The sequence below is a fragment of the Xiphophorus couchianus genome, chromosome 18 (genome assembly GCF_001444195.1).
Source record: "Xiphophorus couchianus chromosome 18, X_couchianus-1.0, whole genome shotgun sequence".
In the NCBI taxonomy this organism is placed as follows: Eukaryota; Metazoa; Chordata; class Actinopteri; order Cyprinodontiformes; family Poeciliidae; genus Xiphophorus; species Xiphophorus couchianus.
In genome coordinates this window covers 26,001,038-26,028,690 of record NC_040245.1, presented here as the reverse complement: position 1 = coordinate 26,028,690, position 27,653 = coordinate 26,001,038, and the positions used below count along the sequence as shown (strand labels likewise).

Here is a 27,653-nt window from a genome sequence, read left to right as displayed (position 1 = left end):
AGTCATTGACATTAGAGATGCGTCATAATTCTGCACCAGAATTCCAAACAAACGTCCCTACAAAAGTTGTAGTCGGTGCTTCACAAAATGAATTGTACTTCCTTTAATTTAGCAGTGCTTAATTTTTATTAGCTGCGCTTTCTTTTTATTAACTTCCTTTGTTTTTTCGTCTTGTGACAATACTGTTGGCTCCCATTACTGAATGACTTTAAAATTGATCCACTGACGTGGGTGGCGTCCATTATTCCTTCTGTAAACAATGAGGTGCTGTGTGACATCTACGCTCTTCTGCACATCTGGGTGGCTTTGGGGTTGTAAGCTGTTCACACACAAATCTGACTCAGGTGAGTGAACGACCACGCAAAAAATAATAATCTGATTGGACCCAAATCTTTGTGTGGTCTAAAGATTTTCCTGATCTGTGGATCTCTGAAGCTCCTACAACATCAACATGGCCATCTTGGCTACTTCTCTGACCAATGCTTCCCTTGCCCGGCCTGTTTTTGTCCCATACTCTTACCTAACCTAGACTTATGTTAAACTTTTCACATATCTTTGACTATTTTGTTGTTTTAATTTAGGAATATTAAAACACACTGAAGGTTGTTGCTGTAATGGGTATTATTAAATAGGTAAGCCAAAGTAGATCCAACTTGAGCGTCCAACCTAAATCGAATACAATTTTTAAAAAAGTAATATGAATGACACCAGTTGCATTTTGTTAAACTAGTTTACATTTGCATAAAATATTATTATTTTAAAAAAAACAACAATGTGCTCTTATTTAAAGCACAGGTTAGCACAAAGTGTGTCTTCCTCTGGAAATCAATGTAAGTTTCACTATTTCTCGTGTTTCCCATTTGAGTCGTTAAGCAAAGTAAGACTATAAAACATCAAAACTCTAACTACTAACTGTTTTAGTGATTAAAAATTTCCGGTTTTTTTCTTGGTTTTGACACAATCTCATTTCACCAACCAAAGGACTATTGGCTCGATCAGATTACTAAACTCACACTTGAGATTCATCAGACTTTCTCAATCCTGGTCCTCAGGGACCACCGCCCTGCATATTTTAGATGTCTCTGCTCCAGCACACCTGATTCCAATAATAGCATTAACCCCTGCATGCCACCAAGTGCTGGAGAAGCATGTTAATCACCCATTTATTCAGGTCGGCTGTGTGGCAGAAGGGAAACACCTAAAACATGTGGGGCAGTGGTCCCTGAGGTCCGGGACTGAGAAACACTGAGACACTCCAGTTAACTGGCCAGAAGCCAGAATCAGACGATTTTAACTTGATGGGTTCCAGTTAAGTTAAAATGACTAGACCCCATCAATTTCAATTTTGATTGAAACCCAATCAATACATACAGAATGCAAAACTAAGAACTCTCACTATTTCTCTAATATAACATCTTCAATCAAAAACATACTGAAAGACGCATTTTAGTTTAAGATGAAGACTAGAAACGTTTGCTTTGATGCTACAAATCTTTGCCTTGCAATTTCTTTAATTTTTGCCAGATTTTAAAATGGCACAACAAGCAAAGTGTTGAGTCACAGAATATATAGCACATATTTTGTTATTTTAACGTTCTTACAATATATATAAAAAAATGTAAAAACAGATGCCCAAGTGGGGTTTAAAGACATTTGAAAATGCATATCAAGACCTGGTACAACTTTACGTTCCAGTAACTTTTATAACCTGCAGTGTTCTTTACTAAGTACATCAAATTCAAACGTTCTGCTGAGCTCAGAAATTGAAACACAGTAAGATAGTGTCAAAATTGTTCAATTTCAAGAAGCAAGTAAAGTCAAAATTTAAAGATTACAGTAAATTGTTTCTTCTGTCAGTATAAAGAATCTTAAGTACTTTGGGAAGATCGACTCATTTTTAAATAATGCAGATTTCAAAACAAACTGTCTTTTTTCCTCTTCATCTTCCACACAAAGTTAAAACCAATATATGAAATGAAATGTTATTTAAATGAAGAAACAAACAAAAAAAAAAGAACTCCTTACCATCACACATGAAGAATTTGGATTCTCCAAGGCTAATCTCACCATGGGTAGGTGTGATCTGGACCTCCAATGAAACTACAAATGAAAAGAAAGTCACACAATTATAACATTTACAAGCAGTAATATGAAATATGATTAGCAGGAATGAAGGACGCACATAAATTATTTAAAGACTACTTAGATTTGTCACTACTGACATAACAATTTGCAGTATCCATTGGAAATGACATCCGTAAAGAACTTCTCAAGCCTGTCAATATTGACAAAATACTTAAGCCCCTGTTAGATTTTAAACAAGGTTTTCTCCCAGAAAACTTGCTAAGCCCAGTGGTTGGGCGCTAGGGCAGTCATTCATCCAGCAGCCTGTTGTGTTTCTGAGTTAACAAATGCTTAAAGTTGACAGGAAATTTCAAAATATCACTTGATAATTATGTGTTATTAAAAGATTGGAAGATTAATACCTGAACACCAACCATATAGTCCTTAAAATGCAAACATTTTAAAAAGACTTGACAAAATAAGCAACGCTTAGCCTGATGGGGGCACAAATAAAGTCTGGTGGCCCGCCATATCTATAATACACTGAGGGAAACCCTGTTAAGTAAATATGTGTATCTAAATGAGGACAAATATATTTGAATGTAATTCAACCACTAAAAAATCCTAAATATTGGGGTTTTTTTAACTCTAAGGAAAACAAAAGGTCTTTTACACAAAATAGAGTTCTTGTACTGTTCAAGATCATAGTTTCCTTGTGGTAACAACATGTACTGCCTGTATATAGAAGTGGTTGCATATCCAAGGCTACATTCATACTTATTTTTTCATTTTGTATTTTTTGTTCTTATTTTTTGTGGACTGGATGAGCAGTGAAAACAACAAATCTGTGGAAAGCAAAGCCCATGCACATCAATAACTGTACCAATTTTGGCTCCTTGCAGACCTGCAACCAAAACATGACTAACAATCCCTCCCTCTCCACTGCCAGCAGCCCTGTCCTTTCAAGAAAAATAACATCAGGTTATCACCACAATTAATCAGTTCCACACACACACAGAAGGAACTGGTGCAGCTGGAGAAGAAAAACAGCTCTGTCACGATGTGTCAAGAGGAAAGAAATGTTTAGTTACTTTAATAAATGATGTCCACTTGCAACATGAGATACTGTAAATTATTTCAAAAAAGGATGTGCGCCACAATGCCACAATTCACAAAAAAAATACAGTACAGACTTAGACTTAGAGACTTAGACTGACTTTATTATCATTTTGCATGCACAGGGTGTATACAGAACGAAATTTCATTGCATACGGCTCAGAACAATGTTTTGAGGTTCCAATGTTATGAGGTTACTCCGGAATATAAATCTAAATATAAAATATAAAGTGCAGGAATGACAGTAAAATAGAAGTTATTTAACTATGTACATGTGCAAGGTATGAAGTATAAACAATAACCTACAGTTACCAACAATTAAAAATAAGTACATAAAATATATGTCTAATTAACCAAATATATAATTTCCAAAAACAATCATCTTTCAAAGCTGTACTTTGGTTCTTGTGCGGGTTAACCAATCAGACGTTAGCATCTGTCTGACAAAACCCAGAGAAAGTCTAAAGCAAAAACTGCTCTGTTTTGTGTCGTTCTATAAAATACATTGTTTCTTATAATTTTCTTGTATATTTTTAAGTGATGTGTGATTTTCATTTTCATTTTTTAGGCTGGCTTTGACAACTGTCAATGATGAAAATTTGCTAACTTTAGCTGTTAGTCATTGAATAATGTGCACTGTCCCTTGACAAATAAATCATTTAATCAGTTAATCAACTTGATTATGGGCTGTAGCAGAAGGACCATTAACTGAATAAGAGTAATAAAATAAATATATTTCATTTCTAACTATGATCACTCATTTTATTTGTCATTTTTAATTTGTTGTAGATGCACACGTTTACAAATTTCCAGATTTATTCAAACTGTGATAGGTATATGTATTTATTACAGCTCAGCTGTACTGCGTATAGTGAAATGCAAGTCTGCCCCTCCTCCACCTGTTTCTAGGCACTGCTGTCAGCAGGCAACTAATAAGCTATGAAACATTTTCTTTGTTTACAAAAAGAAAAAAAAATGAGGCTGTTTGGAAACGTATCTGGTCTGGAAAAAGGGAAAGTCGGGTTGTATAAATTAAAATTCACATTAGTTCCGTTATGGCAGCTCTGTTTTAAACTACAGCTGGTAAATTATGAGCAACATGTCTGTGGGCTGATTACCGGTACACACAGCACGACTAATTAGATCAAATCAGCTTGTTTGATTTGTTTGGCAGTAAGGAGAAGAATGATAAAAAAAAATTGCAATATTTTTTCACAATTCTCACAAGAAAAATACTATGTTAATTAGTACGATATATATTTTTCTAGATATATAGGTATGTTTTTTTAAGGAAAAACTAAATAATACATTTTCTAGACAGACAATAGACATGTGAAAATAAATTATTGCTTTCCTGTTTAAAATAAAAGCAGAAGTATTAATTTTTTGTCTAAAAATGATGTGTAAATATTACATTGCAAAATTTTACTCAAGTGACAGTTTTAAGTTGGCCTTACTATGCAAAGTAAGGGCAAAAAGACACAAAGTTATGACTTATCAATGGATTAATGGAAAAAAGAACATGGAGTAACTGAAGAAACTGGGATTTTTTTCTTAGTCTTTTAAATAAAGTAACATGAATTCCCTCTAGCATGTCAAAAGAAGATGGCTCCGTCTGAATAACTAAGATAGTCAAAGATAAAGGATAATTGGCTTACACTTTATAATTTTACTGCAAAATTTACACCTGGTGCACAACTTCAGCAGAATTCATTTGAGTCAGATTTAAAGCAGTTTTCTATTATTTTCGATTAACTTTACTTGATAGTAAATTATTTAAAAACACGGCCTAAGAAGTAACAGAAAAAAGTAAAAGACAAAATACAAAATTTTGTGAGTGGAATCCTAAAGATAACTACCTAAAACGTATAACTTATAAAGAGAACATGTTATAAATCCACATTTAATTATTGCCTGGAAAGACGCAAGTTACAAACAGAGGTCTAAATATGGCTTGGCTGCAAGTACTGAAAATGTTATTTCATTCATTGATGAATTTATATCTAATTTAATCCAAGCAGTCATTGAGTTAGTCGAGCTGAATTAACTGCAAAAAAGCTCAAATTAAACAAAAGAAAGAGTCGTTCCACTTCCATTAGAGCACCTGTGTAAGAAAAAGACTTGTACTATAAAAGAATCACTTTACCTTACAATTCATTTTTAGTAAAAAACACTCGAGTTCCAAGGTAACAACATATTTTTGATGAAATACTCAATCTTCCCAAGTTCTTTTTTTATTTTTAAATTGAGCCAGAGTGAATTATTTTCCAGCATGCTTAAATGTTCAAAGAGAGAGAATATAAAACCAACATCAATCTCCTTGAAGAAAACACCAACAGATTTATGCTACTGAAATGGAAAAAAATATATATATTTAGAATTAAGTGGGCAGAGAAAATCAAAGTGTTTGACAAAATGGAAACTCCACCAAATAACTCACAAATAACTCAGGTGAAATCTTGCTGATTATAGATTTAAAGTCCAGAGCTTAATTTCTCCTTCTCCTTCATATTCTTTGTCTGACTTTACGAAAAAAAAACATTGTAATCCTAAACTCTTTTTGTGATCGTTACTCCCTTTGACAAAGTACAAACAACAATACAAAGCACCACTATTATGTGGACATTGACTAAATATTCCATAATTATTTTGTCTAATCAATCCTTTTTATTCCTGCAGTACAGATCCAAGTCTTGAGAAATCCTGTCTACAGATGGCACTCAATACATTTTCTTTCCTAATGACAATGAATGCATCACAAACTCAGTGAAACATGCTACTGTGTCATCTCCCTGAGGGAAATGTCTTGTGTTGATTTTGTTTAGTTCCAATTGTATTCCTTAGAGAAAAACATGCTGTGTGTATATAATAGGAGGTATAACAAAGAAAGCAATGAGCTGATTAGCCATGTGCTATTTACCAACTACAAAATAATTCCATAGACGACAATAAACAGCAATCAAGAACTCTTTCTCCGTGTTTTGATAGAAATGCAGAACTTACACAATAAAGCAGAACACAGATGTTTAGAGTACTACTGTCAAATCAAAACCTCATTTGATATTTTTGTTGTTGTTGCACATGAGTTAGCACAACCTTTGGGCATTGCTACCTGATCAAGCATTTTATGACCAATCTGTTGTCATTCCCTTTCATTTCTACTTTATTTTAATCCTGTTGACCACTAAAAGCATAGCAGTGAGGCATTTCCACAATCAGACTTTATGCACAGGTGGTATTGTGACATTACCGAGCTTGGATTTACTGACCTCCAGGGGGCAACCCATTTTTTTCATACCTTGGTGCTTGACGTTTTCACACATGTGGCCCTCTAAGTGGCTCTATCCATCTTTCCATCCATCCATCCATCCATCCATCCATCCATCCATCCATCCATCTCTCCCCACACACAAACTTAGGGAAATAAAAGTACGGTAATTGTTGCTTGGTTGATTTATTTATTTGTTACACCTAGGCTTTTAGAAAATAAATATGACACTGAATCCTTTTCATTTCCCGTCAGATGGCACAACGTTTGTAAGAAAAATGTATTCGTGGGTGAGTGATAGAGGGGAGTATGTGGGTTGCGACCATGAAAAACTTGCCAAATTCCCCATTGCCGACGGCAAACAGTTTATTCTGCTACTGACTCATGTTTTGTGTCGTTAATTGGATTGGATGCTTGACGTTTAGAAAACAAGAAATACAGATAATTTAAATATATATTCATTTAATACACAGGGGACTCTGTTTTGCACAAGACAACCTTACCCAATCACAACAGCCTGGCCTACCTTCTCATACTGATCCCCATTTTGGTCACACACCGCCGTAATATGGCTTTCACAATCTTCAACTCGACGTTCTCACAAGTCAGCCAATGTGGCTGTGTTGGTTAGTCTGGCCAAGCTGATCCCAAATGTGCTTAATGGGTGGGAGGTCAGGACTGCAGACAGGCCATTTCAATTCCTCCACTCCAAAATTGTGGAGGTAGTCTCCAACAAACCCGGCCCTGCGGGGGCGACGGTTGTCATCTTGGAGGAGAGAGTTGTGGCATCTAATTAAAGGGTTTTCAAAAATGTAGGGAATGTTATGAGGGGGAAATTTCAGCAATTACGGGTAACTGGCCCAAGTCCGACTGCGGCATCCAAATGACTAAACTGATAAAATAAAATAAAAATAAAAAAAATGTGACAATCAAAATCTTTAGGAGCTCTAATTTTATGAGTCTACTGAAACGATTTGAATTCCTGTCGTAAATTCAGACAGCAGTAAGGAAGGCTGTAAAATCCCCACTCCACTCCAAAACCAGCAATGCAAAACTGTTGTTACACTGCAGACGAGCTGACAGAGGAATGAGAGTTCCACCGGGGCCTTCTGACAACTGAACCCTATATCGTTTTCCCACTCAATCACTAAATGTTTTTTCTCTTTATTGAGCTGAGTGCTTTAAAAAGAAAAAAAAAAAACAGCGTCACACCTGCACAGTCTGAGAGTCTATCAAATTAAATCACTGTTAGCCAACCGCTAATTGGCTCTCTAATTGAAGGTAGAGCCGAGCTTCCTCTTCACTAAGACCTATGAAGGTTTTGTAATTGCTCTCCAACCAACAGCTCACTTTTCATATATTAAAGAGAACTGTAGCGCCTGCAGCTCAATGCTTGAAAGAGACCAGAGACTCTCTCAAAGCGGGGATGAGGGAGCAAATTACAAGAAGCAATTGTGAGGTCTGGAAATTTAATCCGCATGTGAACTTCTGGTAGCCGATCTGTTTGAAACCCAACACGTAGACTGTAGAATGCAAACCGCTCAGCCACAACATTACAACTTCTGCCAACTAAGAGCTCTGGGTTAAAAAAAAAAGGAGTAGCTTTTGTTATCTTGTAATGAAATACTTTGCAGGAGAACCCTTGATTTTGGAATTGATATGCCAGACTGATCATTTGCAATACCAGTGATACACCAGATCCTCCCAACAACACTTTGTATTTAACCAGACCGCAAAAACCTCAGAGTAACTGCTCAAAAATTCAATAAACCCATTGGCCTCGTTCCAAAACAGGAACGGAAGAAGACATTTTTTCATTTTATGTTTCAAAATAAATTTTGTAAATGCATTAAGAAATGACAGAATACCAACAATGAATATAAGAAGTTGACACACCCATGTTACACAGTGAATAGAAATGTCAGAATTAGTCCACCTCTAATGTGAATAAGAATCTCAATGAATAACAAACTTTTTGGGAAGCAAAAAAGAAAAGAAAATACAATAATATAGTTGCAGAAGTTTGCACGCTCTTAAACTAGCACTTTATTTGAAGAATTATGATTTTCTTAAAGCACTAAGTTTTCTGAGGAGTTTATTTGCATGGCAAATGTTGACTTGGTCATTTTTTGTCTGTTCTGCAAAAACACTTCAAATCTATCAGACTGTGAGGACATCTCCTGTGCACTAAAGGAAGAAGACTCAAGGTTAGGTGTGATTAAAATCAGTGAAGCACAAAGTGCTGGAAAAAGCTGAAAAGATCAAATGTATTTTGTGCACACTGAGACGGATCTTGCTCTTTTTAGCTAATATTTTATCAGCGTATTTAGTTGAGCAAAATTTATTGTTTTGTTGCGGTGTTAATTTTTTGGTTTTATTAAAACAGGTCTCTCTTATAAATGAGATGCTAGATCTCAATGAGAAAAGCTGTAGAAATAAACGTCAAAAGAAATAAAATATCTGGAGCGCATAGTTAAAAAGAAATTTAAACTTCAAACAAACACCAGGAAATCAATTAAATTTTTTTTTAACAAGTTGCTTCTTCTGTTGTTTCATCCTTTTGTTATCTCAGATATGTTTTGGCTCACTGTTGTGCTGACAGATAAAAGTTACTTTTCGTCATTTAGCTTTCAAGCAGAGGACTGAACCTTTGTGTCCAATATTAACTCATATTTGGAACAGTTATTAACTCCCTCTATCCTTAACTAAGGGTCCAACTCTCAAACCACTATGCTGCTACCACTGTGCTTCACTGTAGGTAAGGTCTCATTATGATGATGAGCAGAGTTGGTTTCACAGTAAAAATATCTTTTGTAATCACAACCAAAAAGGTCAGACGCATCTTCATAAATGCTTTAGGAGACTTCAGCTGTTGATGTTTGTTCCAATGTATAAGAAAAAGCTTTGATCTTGCCACCTAATCTCACAATCCAGGCATATGGCGCTCTGTCGATAGAGATTTGCTTCCCAGCTACGAAGTTCGGAACCTCTTTATAATCACACAATGCTTACAAATCCACTACGGAATGAACGTACATTGGAAAATGTAAATCAGATGATGGATCAGTCAGCTACTAAATAGTGGAGCAATAAAACAAACCACTGCCCCCCTCTTGATTACTCCTCTGTGTAGTTGTAAGGGCACTGGAGGCTAATGTGGCTAACAATAACAATGGAGCCAGACAATTGGAGCAGAAAATGTCGGAACCCCTAGCAGCCTACCCTGCTGCTTTAGTTGGTCACTAAACTAAATATTATACAAGATAACCAGAAATATTGAATAGTCATATGAGCTCAACAAATATTTATAATTCTTAATATATCTTTACCTATTTCAACTATCAGATTGCTGTAAAGTGCTTTCATACCATTCCATTTTCAATTGATTGATCATTCATAGCACTTTGAAAAAATCCTTTACTAGTAATGTGGACTGTGGATGCTGACTACTAGTGCTGCTGCAACATGTTTAATATTGACATGCTATTTTAGGCTTGAATAGCTTCACTGATAGGCTAACTCATTGTTGCAAAACATACAACAAATTTAGCAAAAAGTCTCCCATCAAATCGCTTTTTTTGAACCAAAATTTAACCCCCACTGGACCAAAAGTGTTGTTGTCCAACACTGTTGCTTGTAGATGATATTTTTCTTTTGCATTCATACCAGAAACGCATGTTACTGGAATCTCTGTATAAAAAATATATAAGATGATTAATTTTGCTAACGCATTTGAAAATCTGTTATTGATTAATTAAAATTAGCGCTTTAATGTCCCTGTGCTGTTTTAAACACAATTTAATTTGCCATAGAACAATCCTTGGTTGCCCTTGGTAATAAAATGCATTATGGAATATAGGTACACATCTATAAAGGATGTTAACACGTAGACTAAGTGTTATCTAGTCTGTTTAACAAAGCCTGGACGTGACGCTTCTAAACTGTTGTCAAAAATGGTATTACGCATTAAGTATTTTTCATATTATTGGAAATGAGTTAGAAAGTTTTGCATTGTTCAATCATAACGGATTACAGTTCATATTAAAAAGGTGTTAAAGTTTTGGGCGTGCTGTGGTGGCGTAGGGGATAGCGCAACCCATGCTTGGAGGCCTTGAGTCTTGACGCGGCCACAGGTTTGATTCCCGGACCTGGCGATATTTGCCGCATGTCTTCCCCCCTCTTTTTCTCCCTTCCCTGTCAGCCTACTTTCATATAAGGGACACTAGAGCCCACAAAAGACCCCCTGGAGGGGAGAAAAAGGTGTTAAAGTTTTGACGTTAACCAAAATTTTTACACCACAATAACTTGGCATTGTAACCGGTTGTGTGAAAGCTTCTAATATCCACTAGGTATGTATATTTGTTTTTAGAGTGGAAATATTTTCAAGATTACTTCTCTGCCTAGAAAATTCCGATCAGCAAGGTTTTGTTTGTGTTTTGAGTGTTTTAAGCAATAAAATGTTTTTGTACGAAAACCCAGGAAAGGACATGAGAATGAGGAAAAAGGAACTGAGCCTGAAGAGCATAAGAGACACACAATGTCCCGCTAATTGGTAAACCTAACCTTGAGCTCATGAAACTTGCATGCAAAACAGAAGTAGCAAAATCAAGCGAATGTTAGGCTTCCAAGTTGTTAAGGCACCTCTACAGAAGACAGGGCTGAGAGACCTGGAGAAAAATAAACAATTCAAGCGGAAAAAGGAGTGACCTAGTTCTGGAAGGACCGCAATTAAACTTGGCATTTCTTGGACGTTTAGGAAAAAAAATCCCTAAGAATCCCTGATCTAAAACCAAGCTGCATTGACAGGCTATAATTCAATAAATCAAATCTGCTACAAAGCAGAGGTGTTATGAGGGAGAGTGGAGGCATTTACAGGAGTTTAGAAAAATATTTTAAAGGGAAAAATAACAATTATTTTAAAAAAAAATTTAATCCGAATTACGGATTCAAAGTCTTGCCAATTACAAGCACAGAATATTATTTGGGATCTAACGGCAGCAAAAGACAGACAGAGCTCGCAGTGCCAGCCACAAATCTGAGCTGCAAATTAAAAGTCCTAATTACAAGAAATAAGCTTGATAATTTAGGAGCAGAGCAAAATAGTCTTCCAATTAAGCACAACACCAAGGGAAATGTGAAGAAGAAAACAGCAGGAAATCTAGATGTTTTTTTTCTTTCCTGCCTTCTATCAGGAAAACAAAAGGGGAGGAATTAGATCCGAAAATGTGGATCACACACCAGCGCTTTATTTTAGATTCACCAGTCAATGTAGCTGCGGGCAATGTCGTGTTTGGACACAGGCTTGTCATGACTTTACGAGACAGCTTGCGTTGTCAATAATTCAAGTATCTGGAGGTCAACAACAAAAGCCTTTTGTTTTTCTGACTTAAAGATTATTAAACTCAATTGTGAGGTGAATATAAACGTCACATTGCACTGGATAAATGCTGTCTGATTTCAAATCAAATGCATGCTTTCCTATTAATAGGCTTATGACCAGCTATGACTGACTCATTCGCCATTCTCGCTTCACTCCAGGCTTTGTTATGCATTCCCCCTTTTAGAGACTGTAGTCGTCCTTTTTTTAGCATAGCCATAAGGCGTTGTACTACAGTGCTAAATACCAGTGCATGCACATGTGCCTGCACGTGCATGAAAGTGTTAACACATCTTCTGTGTAAACACGGTGATGGCAGGAGGATTATTTCATGAATGAGAACGATGTACATTGATGTCCTTGGGCTTAAGCAATCACCAGATCCAGCCGCTGCACCTTAAAACAGTCTCACGTTGCCTAAACCCCAACCTTTCCAGCTTAAGCTGCCCCTTTAATGCAAGTTAGAAACAAGAAGACGCTGGAATTTTAGAAGTAAAAGATAAAATATAAAGAGAAGGGATAGCATATAGGCGAGAATTTATGCAGAGCCTTGCTGGGTTTTTTTTCTCTTCTGGCCTTCGCGGTTATCTCAGAACACCTCGGATGCTGCAGACTACACTTTGGGGCGTTGCAGTAAGCCTCAGCCCAAGACGCGATTCAGCTCACTTGCCATGTGGGATTATGCTTATTATCTGTTCTGCCAGTGTGAAACACACACATAAACATTCATAGCTACTTAAAGAGTTTCAGCCTGCCACGTCGGCGGGCTTGACGTAAACCCAAGCTCGCCGATCGCCGAGGTAAAATAAGCAGATTTCTGATCTATCCTTCAAACAAACAGGAACCCACAGAAAGTGAGAATCACTGAGCAACTGAAGATACATGACGCTTTTTTTTAAATTACATTTTTTAATAAAACACAAGCAACATGGCACAAGTCACATAAAATAACCCACTGCCTGATGCTGTATGTGTTCTCTGTGTGTTGCAAAAACAGCTCTGACCCACTGGGGCCCAGAAGGAGGACCTCAGAGAGTGCTCAGTGTCTCTGGCAACAGCCTCTTTAGGTCCTGTGGGTAATTGGGTGGAGCTTCTGTTGATCAGGCTTTCAGCACATCCAACAGATGCTCAATCAGATTGCAATCTGGGGGATTTGAAGGCTGACTCAGTGCCTGTAGCTCTTTGTCGTGTCATTCCAGATCTTCTTTTTCTTGTCTTTTTTTTTTTTTGCAATGTGGTGGGCACAGGGTTACTTTAGTTGCTGAGTGCATTAAGTGTTGTTGTTTTTGTGTTTTTTGCTTGTAGAGGCACTTGGTGTGCAACAATGATGAGGTGGGTGGCAGTTAGAAGGATGAAACACAAGGCAAAAAAAAACGGTCCTTGAATTCACACTTTCAATGAGTTTACTATATTTCCATTCACTGTGTCTCAAGGAATGTGACATATTATTGCATTTCTCTGACAGCCTAATAATAGTCAAGTTGGGTTTCTGACACGCAGAATGTGGAAGCGGGTTACGGTGCCCTGATGAATCATTCATATCCCTTGAACTTTTTCAAATTTTGTCTTGTTACAACTTTGAGAAACAGCTCGAGCTGAGTGAAATTTAATGAAGAGCTTCTACGAGAAGAAATTTTCAAACTTTGTCACCGACTGTCAGCTGAATTTAGTTGCAGACGTCTGAGGCCATTCAAACACATGAATGAGCTTGGATCTAAATCATTTTATTGGAGCAGCTCATTAAAGAGTTAGGGGAATGGAAGTTAGTGGGCGGGCTTCTCTCCTGTTGGTCAACATCAAGATCCAAGTGTTAAGTTGGGAAAGTTCTTGTTTTTTGTGGTGCAATATTTGACACAGTAATTACTTTATCAAGACATTCATTTATGTCTACCTTCATTGCCAGTTATCCTCCGTAGAAACAAAAGAGCTGTTAAAAATGGGCTAATTTATTGCATGAACAGTTAGTAGGGCTGTAACCTTTCATCAAATGATTATAGCAACTCAGTTTTTAAAATCCCTCGACGCAAATTATGCGTCTTGAAGCTTCATTAAATTATGTTTCACTATTTAGCGCCATGTGTTCCGGCCGGATAATTATTTGTGTCGCGCAATACTCTCGCTCCCGAAATTCAGGTGTTGATGAATGCTAAGTGCTAGACTTTCTCTGTGAGCTGCTACCAGAGTTTGTTCATTAAACTGACTAAAGACTGACTAAAGTGTCTTTTTTACACTGCTGCTTTATTATTAAATTTGATGTAATTTCAGAATTGTGTGTAATTTCTGTCCAGGTTGACATAAAAATGACCTGCTGTTGTTACAGTTTAATTTTCTAAGATACACAGAAGTTAGTCAGGGATGCACGGACATGAAAATTTGGGCCAATATTTATATCTGATACAAGTATTTTATTTTATTAGATTTTTTTATTTGGTTACTCAATGAATTGTCAAAATGATTGATATATTACTCGTTTACTAAAGTAATCGTTTACAACAGCCTTAGAACAGATTCACAGTTGCAACTGTGTAAAAATTAATTAAATGAAAAATAATTCATGTCCTCAAAGAAAGAATGCGACAATTTGTAGTTCTAGTACCATGTCTTCCTTAATAATTTTCCATGCTACCAAAGATGTTCTACCTTTAAGAAAGAGACAAGAAATTATAGAGTTGCGAGTTAGATAATATATGACCTGCACTTAAAAAGAGTATGTCTAATAAGGTGGATGACCAGCCTAGGCCTTAGCTTCTCCAATACTAATGGCAGCCAATTCAATTCTAATCATTCGATAGGCCTTTTTTTTCTGACTGTATATCTACATACACTGCTTAAAAAAATAAAGGGAACACTCAAATAACACATCCTAGATCTGAATGAAAGAAATATTCTCATTGAATACTTTGTTCTGTACAAAGTTCCATTTGCACAACAGCAGGTGAAATTGATTGTCAATCAGTGTTGCTTCCTAAGTGGACAGTTTGATTTCACAGAAGTTTGATTTACTTGGAGTTATATTGTGTTGTTTAAGTGTTCCCTTTATTTTTTTGAGCAGCATATATACAATCTGCAGACTCCTGTGTGGTTGCACAGAAAAGCCCAGCATAACTGAGAGACATGAACTGTAATTTGTCTAGACTTTCATTTGATTTATTGTTCCACAGACATGCGAGGATACACAAAAAAAAACGATTCAGTACAGAAAAGTGAGGCTTCAAAAGCGGGGACAAAAGGTCGGCTGATCAATAACAAAAACATCAAGCCGCCATTTAAATCTATCGAGGCATAGAGCTTGTAATCGATAGTCCGTTATTTTGTTTTTAAATAATTTTGACCATTGCATGTAAGATTTTCGACAGGATCATTTGTTCTTTTTTTTTTCTTTTTAAGGTTTATTTTCACAGACACATGAATCTTTTTCTGGTGTAAACTTGACATTCATATCAGTGATTAGACAAGACTTAAACTTTATATCGTCATGTTTGTTCTTAATGCTAATTTATTTCATTGTGTGATTTGACATGTTTGAAACTCCAGTTATTAATTTTATTATGCTCTACGTATTAAATCCGACATTTTGTTCAGAAGTGGTTATTAAAGTTGAAATTATATTTTTCCTTTTTCATCTGCTTTCCAATCAACTGAAAAACTGTCATGGGGCAGTGAAAGCTGATTACAGATTTACACTGCACTGACTGAACTGCTTATACTGACTGCTTTCAGCTGTGGTGGTTCCTGTATTACCTCCACTCCAGGCAAAATAACCTCCTTCTAATGAGAGTCGCACAAAGGAGGAGGAATTCTTTGAACCAGAAAAGGACAAATGTAGACTGGATTTAGATAGTAATGTAAGAAATGCAGCAAAAGCTGTCTACTAGTAGGGTAAAAATGTCTTTATTTTTGCTTATATCCTTCCAAGTTGACGCAGTCACATAGTGAACTGTGTCGACTAACCAACTCCAACATCTATCTTGTCAAACTAGGTTGTTCTAATTTGGCAGTAGTTTGATCATTACTTTAGCATACTAAAACAAGTTCCTCCGTCTTTAACTGTGCATTTTCTTTAAAGATCTAATGCTATCTTACATCTAATCGTATCATACAAATGATTTCTCAGTCCAACATTCCTAAGAACAGTAGTAAACAACCTAATGGACAAAAATTGTTGTAAAGACATGCTGAAAGCAGAGAGTCTGAGCTTCTTAAAGAGACACAAGCTCAATTTCTAGGTGTCAAATTACTTTTAAGTCAAATTTGATATATAAAGCATTTTTATAACAGCTGAAGGTAACATAGTTACTTAATTGTGATATAAAATGACACTTTTATTTTTTAAAGTTGCTGAAGTGGTTTGCATATCTAGTTGGCAAACTTGTCACACCACAGGCATAAATCGCACTGTAATATAAATAAGTTGCTGAATATATACGGGCAGCACTTAATATTCTTGGACAGTCCAAACTCCAATAACTTTGGGAAGCCCTGATATGTGTGCAAGTTCTTCTTTTAAAAACCACTTTGGCTCCTGCGGAAGCAGAGGACGGCTCATAAATTCTGCGTTTTGGTCCACTGCACACAAAAGACTTCACACGTATTCCTTCTTTGTTAACATCAAAACAAAGATGGCACAAACCCAAAGCTTTTAATTTCGTAAACACTCACCATTAAGGTCCCCACTAACAAGTTCTTTTTTTTTTATAATACAATACCTTTATTCTGGACTCCCAGCTTTTAAGGAAGAAGTAAATATTTGCTTGCTGCTCATGTCTCTCAACCACAGTTAAACTCAATTGTACTAGTTGCTATGGAAACATGTCTCTCCACCCCCAGCTCTCCCTCCACTCCCCTCCTCTCTCCCCTTATTTTGACATCACTACTTTCTTTCCTCTGCTCTCTCCCAACTCTCTTATATGGCTGAATGGATGCAGCAGTACAGCCTGAGAGGAGTGCCTATTTACATTGAAGAGGCTGTCAAAACATCACGAATGGTTTCAGTTGATCACAATGACTAGTGAATGGTATGATCTCCCAACTTCTGCACCAGGAAACTCCACGTATTCAGGAAAACCGCTTTGGATTGACTCCTCTAAGCAGAATCGGGGTTTTATCACTCATGATGTTGAGTAGCACTTTTTGATGCACAGCTTGTGCCTTCCTTTTTATAGCTCAAGGCGGAGGCACTGGTATCTTCCAGGCTTTAGACATTTCATCTTTACATTACTGTTGTGTTTTTTTTTGTTTTGTTTTTTCAATCCACAAGGACCATACCAGATGGCCAGCGGCTTTATATATAATTTCTGTGCATTAGCTTTAGAAGAAATGGTTATGTACCAACCCAAAAGGAAGTGGTGGTGTTGTGACACTCACTGGAACCTAATTAGATGTGCTCCAAAGCTTTCAGTCCAAAATACCCGTGTAGAATTTAAACTTAAATCTTAATCCTGCATCATAGTTTCGGGGCATCCATTTGAAGTCGCTTACAATGCAGCTCATGTGCTTAAATCACTTTTATGAAATGATGATTAGTTTTATCTGGAAATTACAGTATTCTGCTACCACAGTCTACAGATAGTGGGATTTATTTTAATGGATTGTTACATTTTGTGAAATTATATCGCTGACGTAATGGTGATGCTTATATAATATTATAAGGCAGCACACATTATAATAAGAGGTAAGATCCATGCAGTGAGGATCTGTGCTACCTCACTGCACAGATCAAGTCTGAAAAATATCTGATCAATCAGAAAAATTGTCATTTCCATAGTACAGTAATTACATCATCAGCTTGTCTAGTTACTTTTTAGTCAATTTGCAATAGCAGGCCATTAAATGTTTAACTTTAGAGAAAGATATTGTTTGAAGTTCCGAGTGTAAGGATTTTTATGTTACATTTGAGTCACTTCGTTTTTGGTTATAATATACCATCGTATACAGTCTGCTACAGTCCTAATTTGCTTGGCATTTTCATAATTTTATTGCCTGTCATTCTATGATTTAATGCAGATTTCTAATAGATTTAAACACGTCATTTCTTGGAGATACAATACAGCACAAGGCAGTAGTTATTTAATGCCAGGCGGACATTTTAACAATAAATAATGTTTCTAATGTGGGGCACTGTGTGGTAGTGGCAGAAAATAAATGTTCCCAACAAAGTTCTTAAATTTTGCAGAATCGACAAATGTCTCATATTTTAGGAAAAGATCCCACTCTCATCAGTTTTGAACTTGGGATCCAACAAAACTGCAAACGTTCTTCTGTCCATAATATCCAATCCAACGGTGTCCTTGCAGTGCAAACGAAAGGCAATGTGGGTGGTGTTAGATTTCCTCTTTTTTAGAGGAAATCATCTTGCTGCAGCAAACCTGTGATTCACAGACAACTCCATTCTGCTTGCTCCTCTGTTTGCACCACCTTTTTACTGCAAAACAATGCCTAACCGTGTTTGATGGATTTAAGTTTTTACCACTTGCTTTTTCTTCTCAGCCTCAACGACAGGAGAAGATTTTAACAATAATTAAATGGTAAAATTACTTTAGCAGAAGAATTTTTTTTTTTACAGAATTTGAAGCTAAAGCTTGTTCTTGAGGAGTTTTGGATACAGGTTTTGGTTACATACAAAGGTTTTTTAATCTTGAATTCATACTGTATATACTGTGAATATATATAGTATAGTACTTAATTACTACTCACAGTGTGTTATATTTTCAGTATTTGTCTTTTTTTTTGAGTTAGAGATTGATTACTAAATTAGTTGACAATTATTCCAACAATTGATTAATCATGTTTCATCATATTAATTGTTTCAGTCGTGGTTATGATAGTCACATTGTTTTCACTTGATTTTGCTCAAGAATGGGGTTTCACGAGTTAGCAGCAGTCCCTCTGGTCAGGGAATCAAATGTACCGTCATTGCTTCCTGCTAATCTTTGCCTTCCGGCTAACACGATTGATTATTTACAGCTGCAAATTGACTTGAATGCAACAAGTAAACATAGATATGAGAGACTGCTGTGTTTTTGTTTTTGGCAATCTACATAGCAAGGTGTGTGAATGAATACGAATGGATTAGCTGTGCTGATAGGTTATAATTACTCCATCCAGGCAACACAATAGTATGTCTGATGCAAAATCTATAATCACAATGCAGTGGTGTGTGTCTGAGTCCAAATCACAAAGTAGTAATGGAAGTTTTCGGGACTTTTCTCACCCACTGGACAGAAGTAGTTGCTAACCACAGGGACTTAAGAAGCAGGCTGGTTTCCTAGGCATGCCCAATTGTTGCTTTGACCTCAAGACATGATAATTGATACTCCATTCCTGAGTGCTGTTTGATGTGCTTTGGGGGTTTTTTCACAATGTCATTTCTAATTTATATTAGAGGACAAATGACTTGTTGTTTTCTATAGTAAGTCATTTTATTACACTATAAAAAAAAACATCTGTCAGGATTTGAATGTTAAAAGCCATAAAGTAGCCATTTATATCAGCTGAGATGTGCTGAAGAAACTGCAGCCCCATTCAAAACAGCAGGTGTTATTATGGAGGAAAACAATACTGCTGCACAGCAGGACTTTCACTAGAAGAAACCATGCAGAAATTTTCTTTCTTCAAACACAAAGTTTACTACTCTCCACACCACCAAATCCAAGGCCAAAAATGGTGTGCTGCTCTTAATGATTTATTCAAAGGGACACACTGTTGGTATTTTCACATACTCTGAGACACAGTATGTCTGCATGGCTGCTCAACCTCCAATTTCTACTGTATTTGAAATCAAATTAGATGAGCATTAACATTGGAAAAGCCAAAATGATCCAGGAGTGGTTCTCTCCATTAATGTGTGGGCATTATTGGGATGTTCGAACTTAAAGAAAATGGATGGGTATGTGAAATAATAATTTGAATTTGTCACGGCAAAACTTCCATCTGATCCCTAAAATCACAATTATTGTGTTTATATATTGCTCTCCTTGGAGTGTTTTGTTTTTTGTTCTCTAATCATCATGCATTACTTGTACTCCCAAACCCAATTCAATTAGAAGTGTTATTCAGCTCAGTTTATCCAGCTGTGCGTAAACAGTGTGTGCTCCCAGACATTTTTCCTCTCAAACCCGTTTTTACCAACCACTGAAAGGAATACAAAACGTATGCGCATCTTTAGCAATGCAGGAGCTACAAAAATCTAAGCTACACGCAAAAGAGTCAAACCGCAGTCGAAACATGAGCTACAGTGATCGGCCTGTAATGGGTATACGCCTCTCTGAGCTGCATTTCTCTTCCTCTCCACGCTGGAGATAAACTGCGACTCAATGAGCTGCGGTGCACTCCACTTCAACGGCCAACAGAATTTTGCCCTCGTTCAGGCAATTTAGTGTGAGTGCCCCTCAGCGTCTGCCTCAGCTGTCTGCCACACAACAAAAGCCCACGGAGGCAGAGAGCTGAGCAGTCTGTGACCCATCATGCCATGCTGTGTACTCCTGTAATGAGTCACTGTTTAGATGGTAGAAAACAAGGCCAGAATAAAATACAGACAATGTGCCGCCGTAACACTTCAATTATATTGGAGAGATGGGTGCTAAAGAAATAAAATCACATGAAATAGAGCAACTGTGACTTGTAACATCATATGAAAAGCGCAGTGGGTTTTCAGTTGGTGTTTTCAGTTTGGGCTCGTAGCTCACAATACTTATTCATTTTTAAGTCCAAAATTGAGAAATGTAATAAGGTGGAAAAGAAGAAAAAAATAAATAAAGTGAGGCAGAGATGCTGAAGAGTGAGGACGTTCTGTTTTGAAATGCAGATTTTAGACATTAATGCGTGACACAATGAGCACTCAAAATAAAAGTGGTCATAAAGTCTCCGACTCCAATGCAAATTCATACAGGGAAGATTTATACAGCAATTATTCAGAAAGGAAGCGCTGTCTAGACCCCAGTCTGCGTAAAAGTGAAGTCAGTGGCGAATGACAATAAAATTTGTGACTCTAAACGCAAAAGTTTCATTCAATTAGTTGCAATTTCTGGTCCAGCTCTGACCAGAACATGTGTGCTATACCACAGAGTGAAAGACTTACTTTTCCTTACAGTCTGTATTTTAGTTTTATTTGTCAATTGTAATTGTTGTTATTGATTTAACATAATATGTAGACATCAACTCATACCTGACACTCATATCTGGTCCAAAAAAGAGATATTCCAGTTAAAATACAGTACAGACCAAAGGTTTGGACACACCTTTTAATTCACTGAGTTTCCTTTATTTTCATGACTACTGACATTGTAGATTCACACTGAAGGCATCAAAACTATGAATAACACATGTGGAAATATGCACTAAACAAAAAAGTGTAAAACAACTGAAAATACCCCTTATATTCTAGTTTCTTCAAAGTAGCAACCTTTTGCTGTGATTACTGCTTTGCACACACTCTGCATTTTCTTGATGAGCTTCAAGAGGTCGTCACCTGAAATGGTTTTCACTTCATAGGTGTGTCCTGTCAGGGTAATAAGTGGGATTTCTTGCCTTATAAATAGTCATGAAAATAAAGAAAACCCATTGAATTAGAAGGTGTGTCCAAACTTTTGGTCTGTACTGTATATATTTTTTGTCAAGAAAGCAATCTAATCTGTGAGTATTGTGAGAGATTTCCAGAAAATGCCTTTACAGATTCTACGGGATCATCCATAAATATAAGTGCCTTCCTGTTTTACTGGGAATGACTCGAAAAGTTAATTATGTTCCAGAAAATAACTTATCTGCATTGGTAATATTATGGAAAGACTCATTGTGAATTTTTATACAATTTAGAGACCTCAGCTAGAAAAGTTAAATATATATGTCTTTAAAGGCAAAATGATGTCAAATACATTGAAATATTAACTGCATCTGAATGTTCATGTTGCTTTTCATCCAGATTAAGGCTCCAGCAGAGCTGTGAAACCTGTGCAGAGACTGTGAGCAATCTGTCACTATGTCAAAAAAAGCATACATAATCAGTGAAATGGAAAGACTCTCGGGGGCTGGAAAGATTTCTGTTTTTTTTTCTTTTCAAATCCTGGATAGAAACCATAAACAAGAAAAAGGAGTCTATGTGGCAAGAACAATGACCGAAATGTGAACATCACTGTGAACACAATGAATCACCACAGTCTGTCACTCCTACACACAAAAAGGTTATTTTTCCAGATTAATCACTACAGTGGTTCTCCAGTGACTTCCCCGTTAGCGCTAGTCACGACACACTCTCTTGAAACCTGCAAAACTCCGTTTGCTTCAGGCGACGTAGCTATTAAGATTAAGCGGGGTGCGATGCGACAAAGCTGTGCAAAACTGGACCGGTTTTCAAACATGTACGACAATTACCGCAACGCCAATGAGGCAAAAAAAAAAAATCCTGAAAAAAAGTAAGTCAGAGTCTGGAAAGAGGGAGCCAAAATGACCACTCAGTCACAAGATGCCCGAGACTGCAGCGAGAATCGAAGCCTGGCACACACACACAGCTCTCTCTGTGTGTCCATTCATAAGGCAGACACGCTGAGACGAGCCGGATAAGCCTGCCTGTGATTCCACCAGGAAGGGGATCAATAGGAGGGAATGCACCATTTCGGATATAGACAGACAGACTGAGCAAGGTAAAGGCAAAGAGGCAGAGCAGCACTCGAGTGCTTATTATGCCGTGTAGGGCATCCACGGTGGTGTGCCGTCACTTCTGGAGGTGTCCAGGAACATAGGCGGACAATGCAAACTCCTTAGAGATTAGGACTCACCACGTGGTGGATTAAAGCCTTAATGAAAATCAGAAGTGGCATAAGAGTCTCCATCAGCAATGTTGCAAAGCTGAGGACAATTGCTTGAGCAGGCTGACAAACAGAAGAGAACCCAGGTGCAAGGGGCCCAAGCCTCTCCTGCAACCAAAGAAACACTGAACATTGTTTGCCTTGACTGTCTCTTTAGCCTCCCTTGCTGGCATGGAAACAGTTGGCTGCATCTGAGCATTTGGACATCACCACCGGCAGTCAATCACAATCGGACGCCCCGCCTCCAGTGCAAACAGAGTCCACGCTGCTTGCCAAGTATCAAACGGCAGTAAATAAACAAGGGTCAGCCTCAACGGAGGCCAAAATGATGATGCCTCTGCGAGTCTTTTCCTGTCCTCTGATTATTACGCCTCTGCTCACGCCGTCTCCAGCTATTACCCAATTTAACCCAAAAGAAAATCTTAGCTTTGGATTAAACAGGTTGTTGGGGAGGGGTAGGGGGAGGCTTGCTATGCTGTTAAACTACCATTACAACACCAATTTAAAAATAACTGAATATAGTGAGGGTGTGTTTTTTTAGAAGTCAAGAAGTAGGGAATTAAGCAAAAAGAATGCAATGTGTTTATTTTTTAAATTAAATCATGACACTTTTAATACAAAGTTTATAACAAATTTCTGAAAAGTATTACTGATTAAGCTTTAGTAATCAGTAATACTTTTATAACAAAGTTATGTCAGATCATGATTTCTTGGTTAATGTCGAGTTGTCATAACAAAGACATTTTGAATAATGTCAACTTTGTATTAAAAGTGTCATGATATACCAAATGACACTTTATGATAACAGTCATAAATATTCATGAAGACTTACTCATGTTTATGACAGTGTCATGACAGTCTTATTCACAACCCGTCAAATAAAGTGTTACCTCAAGGTTTAACACTGTCGCAAGTCGTCCCATGTATTGGGATCGTGCCAAGTAGGAAAAAACTCACACGTTTCACTGATTAAGTTCATCAGTCCTTGTGTGTCGAGCCTATTACAATTAGAAACTTGTATTTTTTCCAATTTTATGTGATAGATAAAATGGAAAAAGAAAAATCTCTTTTCAAAAATGTGACAAAGGGTGTCATGCATTTGTATTCTGACCCTCTAAAAAAATACTTTGTAGCACTACCTTTCACAGCAATTACATCCATCAGTGTTTACACAAACGTCTTTACCAGCCTTGCACATCGTGAGGTTAAAATCTGGCTAAAAAACACTTTTCAAATCTTGCCGCAGATTCTCAATTGGAGCCTTTAACTGAGCCTGTCTAACACTTGAATATGCCTTGATCTAAATCATTCCACTGCAGCTGCCACCGTATGTTTGTTGATGTCTTGCTGAAAGGTGAACCATCACACCAGTTTCGTGTCTTTTGCAGTTTCAAACATGGGTTCTTCCATGACTCCCCTGTATTAGGCTCAACTCTCCTCGCCGGCCGTCCATTCTGACCAGCTTCCCAGCCTTTTCTTAAGAAAAACACCCTACAGCATGACACTGATCAAAGGATATATGATGCAAAATGACCAGAAAATACAGAAATTGAATAGGGCTGGTCCTGAATACATTTGCATGGATCAGACCCTTGTTTATGCTGTTGTCCAGCTACTTGCACATCTAAAACCAATTTACTTCTATCGAGGATGCAAACACTTAAGGCTTAACTGTTACCATTCGTAAGTATTATGCATGAAAGTGACATTTAAAAATGTAGGTGCTCAATTGCATACTAGTTTATTTTGCACAAACTGAGTCAACATATTGTCATGCTTGGTTACTTTTTTTCATGTCATTATAAAGAACCATATGCTTGGAATGATTAATTACAGTATAGAGCATTGAATATTTCTCATAATATCTGAATTGTTTTAAAATTTTAGCATTGTGATAAACCGTGATTTTCACTTAAGAAATTGTACCCATTTAGGTTTTGCAGCTGAAATGTGACAAAACCACAGAAGGTTTAAGGGCTACATAGTCATCTGCAAGAAAAAATTTAAATAGTTAGTACTTTTATTTAAAATCCTCTTAACTACTGGTCTTGTTATTGATTTTTTTTTCTTACAACAGTGATAAGTTGAAGCATAAACTGAAAATGAGCAATGCTTTAGAAAGCTGTGTTCTGTATAAAACCTTCTTGGTTAGATGTAGAATTTCACGCCTGCAGCCCAAACTGTTTATTGATCCTGGTGTTGTTCAATTGTAATTTGAAAAAGAGGTGAATAAAAGCCAAGACAACAACTTAAAATGCCTGTGAGGGGGGTGCCCTTCTCCTTCCAACAAGTTAGCTTCTTCTTCAGTCCCACAGAGAGAGAGACACGGATGTTTCTCCCCTCTTATAGAACCTATAGGGCCTCTTTCTCATCCCCTCAAACCACACTGCTCCTCCTGACATGCCTTCAGTCCAATTCCTCTCCCTGACGTATAGCTGCAGTGCATCTCTTTGCTGAAAATCTGCCCGCATGTTAACCATCAGAGGAAAACCTATGATCACAGTACAAGGGGCCATTTATGCATGACAAAGAACCTCAACTGCCTTATCCCAATTTGCACATGCTCCTTCGGTTCCCCTTGAGGAATATGCCCCTCTGAATGCGATCCATCTTAAGACAGTTACGGGGACGGCGCAACCACCGGGCAGTGCCATGGGAACGACTGCTCTCCTGATCAGAGGGAGGAAGCAGAAGTGCCCGCATGACTAATGGGAATGCCTGTCCTGTTGGGAATCGGCGTAGGAACGGGAAACGGCAAAAAAAACCCATACATTTCATGGCTAAACAGCAGAGTTTGCAATACTCACCAAACAAGAAACACTGATTGATACGATCGGCTTGTGGACCTTACAGAATGTTGCTAATTTTTGATGATGAATTTTCCCATCCTGCAGAGCCAAGAGAAACTGTTCACTGATGGAGCATGGCTGGACTCCATTCCAGCTTTCATTGGGTGAGAGGAGGGATACACCCTGAAGTGGCTGCCAGCTTATCACACAAGCCAACACCGACACAAACGACCATACTAACTCCTAGAGCCAATTTAAGAATCACCAACTAATTAAACATGCATCTCTTTGGCGAAACTGCAGAACTCATTTCCACGCAGCAACCTGGGTTTGAATCGAGAACCTTCCTTCCATTAGGTGACGACTTTAAAGATGGCAGTAAAAAAAAAGCTCATCTGCTGCCATGACCCATACGTTTGAGTGGCTGTTCTTCAAAAGGTCTGTAATTGGATTCACAGCCATTCACGTCAAAATGCCCTTGGTCTGAACCCCATATTGCTATTAAAACGTTCATTGCTACATATATAGAGAAAGGGTTGTATATACAGCAGAATATGAAAGCTTTCATGAGTGCATTTGTAGGTGTCCTCAAGAACGAGACAGTGAAATACCTTGTTTACCTGAACAAGGTTTTAACGCTTCTTCTACAACAAGTAAAGAGCTTTTATTTACTTAAAAGCCATCCAAACCGCTAGATTTTATTTCTTTAGTAGAAAAATGGGGGTGGGGGAGACAAAAGCAGTATTTTTTTGGACAGGCTTTGTGCTCATTTATATAAGTCTTTAAAATGAATGTCAAGTTTTGCTTGGAAAAATACTTGAGAGGCTTTCTGACAAACAACAAAACAGGGTTTTTCAGATGCATCTTTGCATTATTTAATGACATTTACAATCTTCTATATTTTAGGCCACATCTAATGTTGCTAAGTCATACTGGCTAAGATGTAGCAAGACTTTGTAGCATAAGATCCCTATGTAGTTCCTATAAAATGACTTTGTTAGATGTGAAAAGTATAAGTTAAAAACCCAGGACATGAAGGTGAATACTTTAAGACTGACAGCATGTAGCTATAGTTTTTGCAATGCGCTCAGGCTTTGTACACTTACAGAATAACAATAGGAGTCTAATCCGCTGTCTTTGATTGAATATTAAGTTGGATTGTCTGCACTAGTACTAAGACTGCACTTCTCTCCCTTACAGACATGTTGCTTGGAGCTTGCCAGCTGTAGTTTTGCTGTTACACACCTGGACTTTTTCACAACAGCAAATGTTTGGAAAGGTTTTCAAACAGTTATTTTGGTTGAGAGCGAGGGAGAACTGTAGAAAACTTCTTGCAGCTACCTGACAGGCAGTGTGCAGGAATGAGCGGAGTAAAGGAAGCACATTACGTTAACACTTAATGTTAAATTACTCAAATGGAATAATCTTAGTACATCTTGATAGCTGTAATTGGCTCAGGCCTTGTTGATGGGGGGACAAGTGATAATTTATAATATTTTAGCTGTCGTTAATGACAATGAATTCTGGTTGTCAATAAATGTATTAAATAGTTACTGTAGTGCATATATCTAACCTTAGCACAAAAGTTAAAAAAGTGCTTAGGGTATTTTAGGCATGCACCGATATAGAAATTTGGGTCCGTTTCTATATCCGATATTAATATTGCTAACCGATAATTACCGACGTTATATATATTTCACAAAAGCAACCACAGACTTCACCATCACTTCTCTGTTGTAGTTAAACTTCCCACAATCCTTTGATGCCTCACTACCACTCTCACACGACCAGAAGCAAATGGCAAAAATAGACATAAATTGTTAATATCAGCCCTGTTTTATTTATGGGATCGATATCAATATGTTGAAAAATTACCGATCGATACCGCTGTTGGTGCCAATTAACACTATCATTCATCCCTAGTTTGTTGGGGGGTTTTGGTGTTGTTGTAATACAGTTTATTGGTAATAAACAGTTGTAAAACCTGTTTATATCTCTTCAATTGTTCCTGTAGTTGTGTAGAAAATGCAGCTGTGGATTGAGCAGAAAAGTTAAATAAGTGCATTATGCTCACTGTCTCATCCTCTCCTCTGCAAATGTGAAACAGCATCTCTTAAAGACAAATAAATAGGCTCTCTACCAGTTTAAATGTATTTCTAAGAAGCATTGTTACAACCAAGAAATTATCAGCCTGGCACAAATTTCCTTACATTTTCTTCTAAGTTTACTTCTTCTGAGTT

General features: G+C 37.2%; 1 protein-coding gene across 13 annotated transcripts in view; it reads right to left on the bottom strand.

Annotated features, from left to right (window-relative positions):
• Positions 1–27,653, bottom strand: part of ncam1b (neural cell adhesion molecule 1b) — a 110,717-nt gene that overhangs the window by 57,389 nt on the left and 25,675 nt on the right. For all 13 annotated transcript variants that reach the window (XM_027999743.1, XM_027999749.1, XM_027999740.1 and 10 more), the window contains exon 2: positions 2,026–2,100. In XM_027999743.1, coding sequence (XP_027855544.1) covers positions 2,026–2,100 — 75 coding nt within the window. The remainder of the gene's footprint in view (positions 1–2,025; positions 2,101–27,653) is intronic.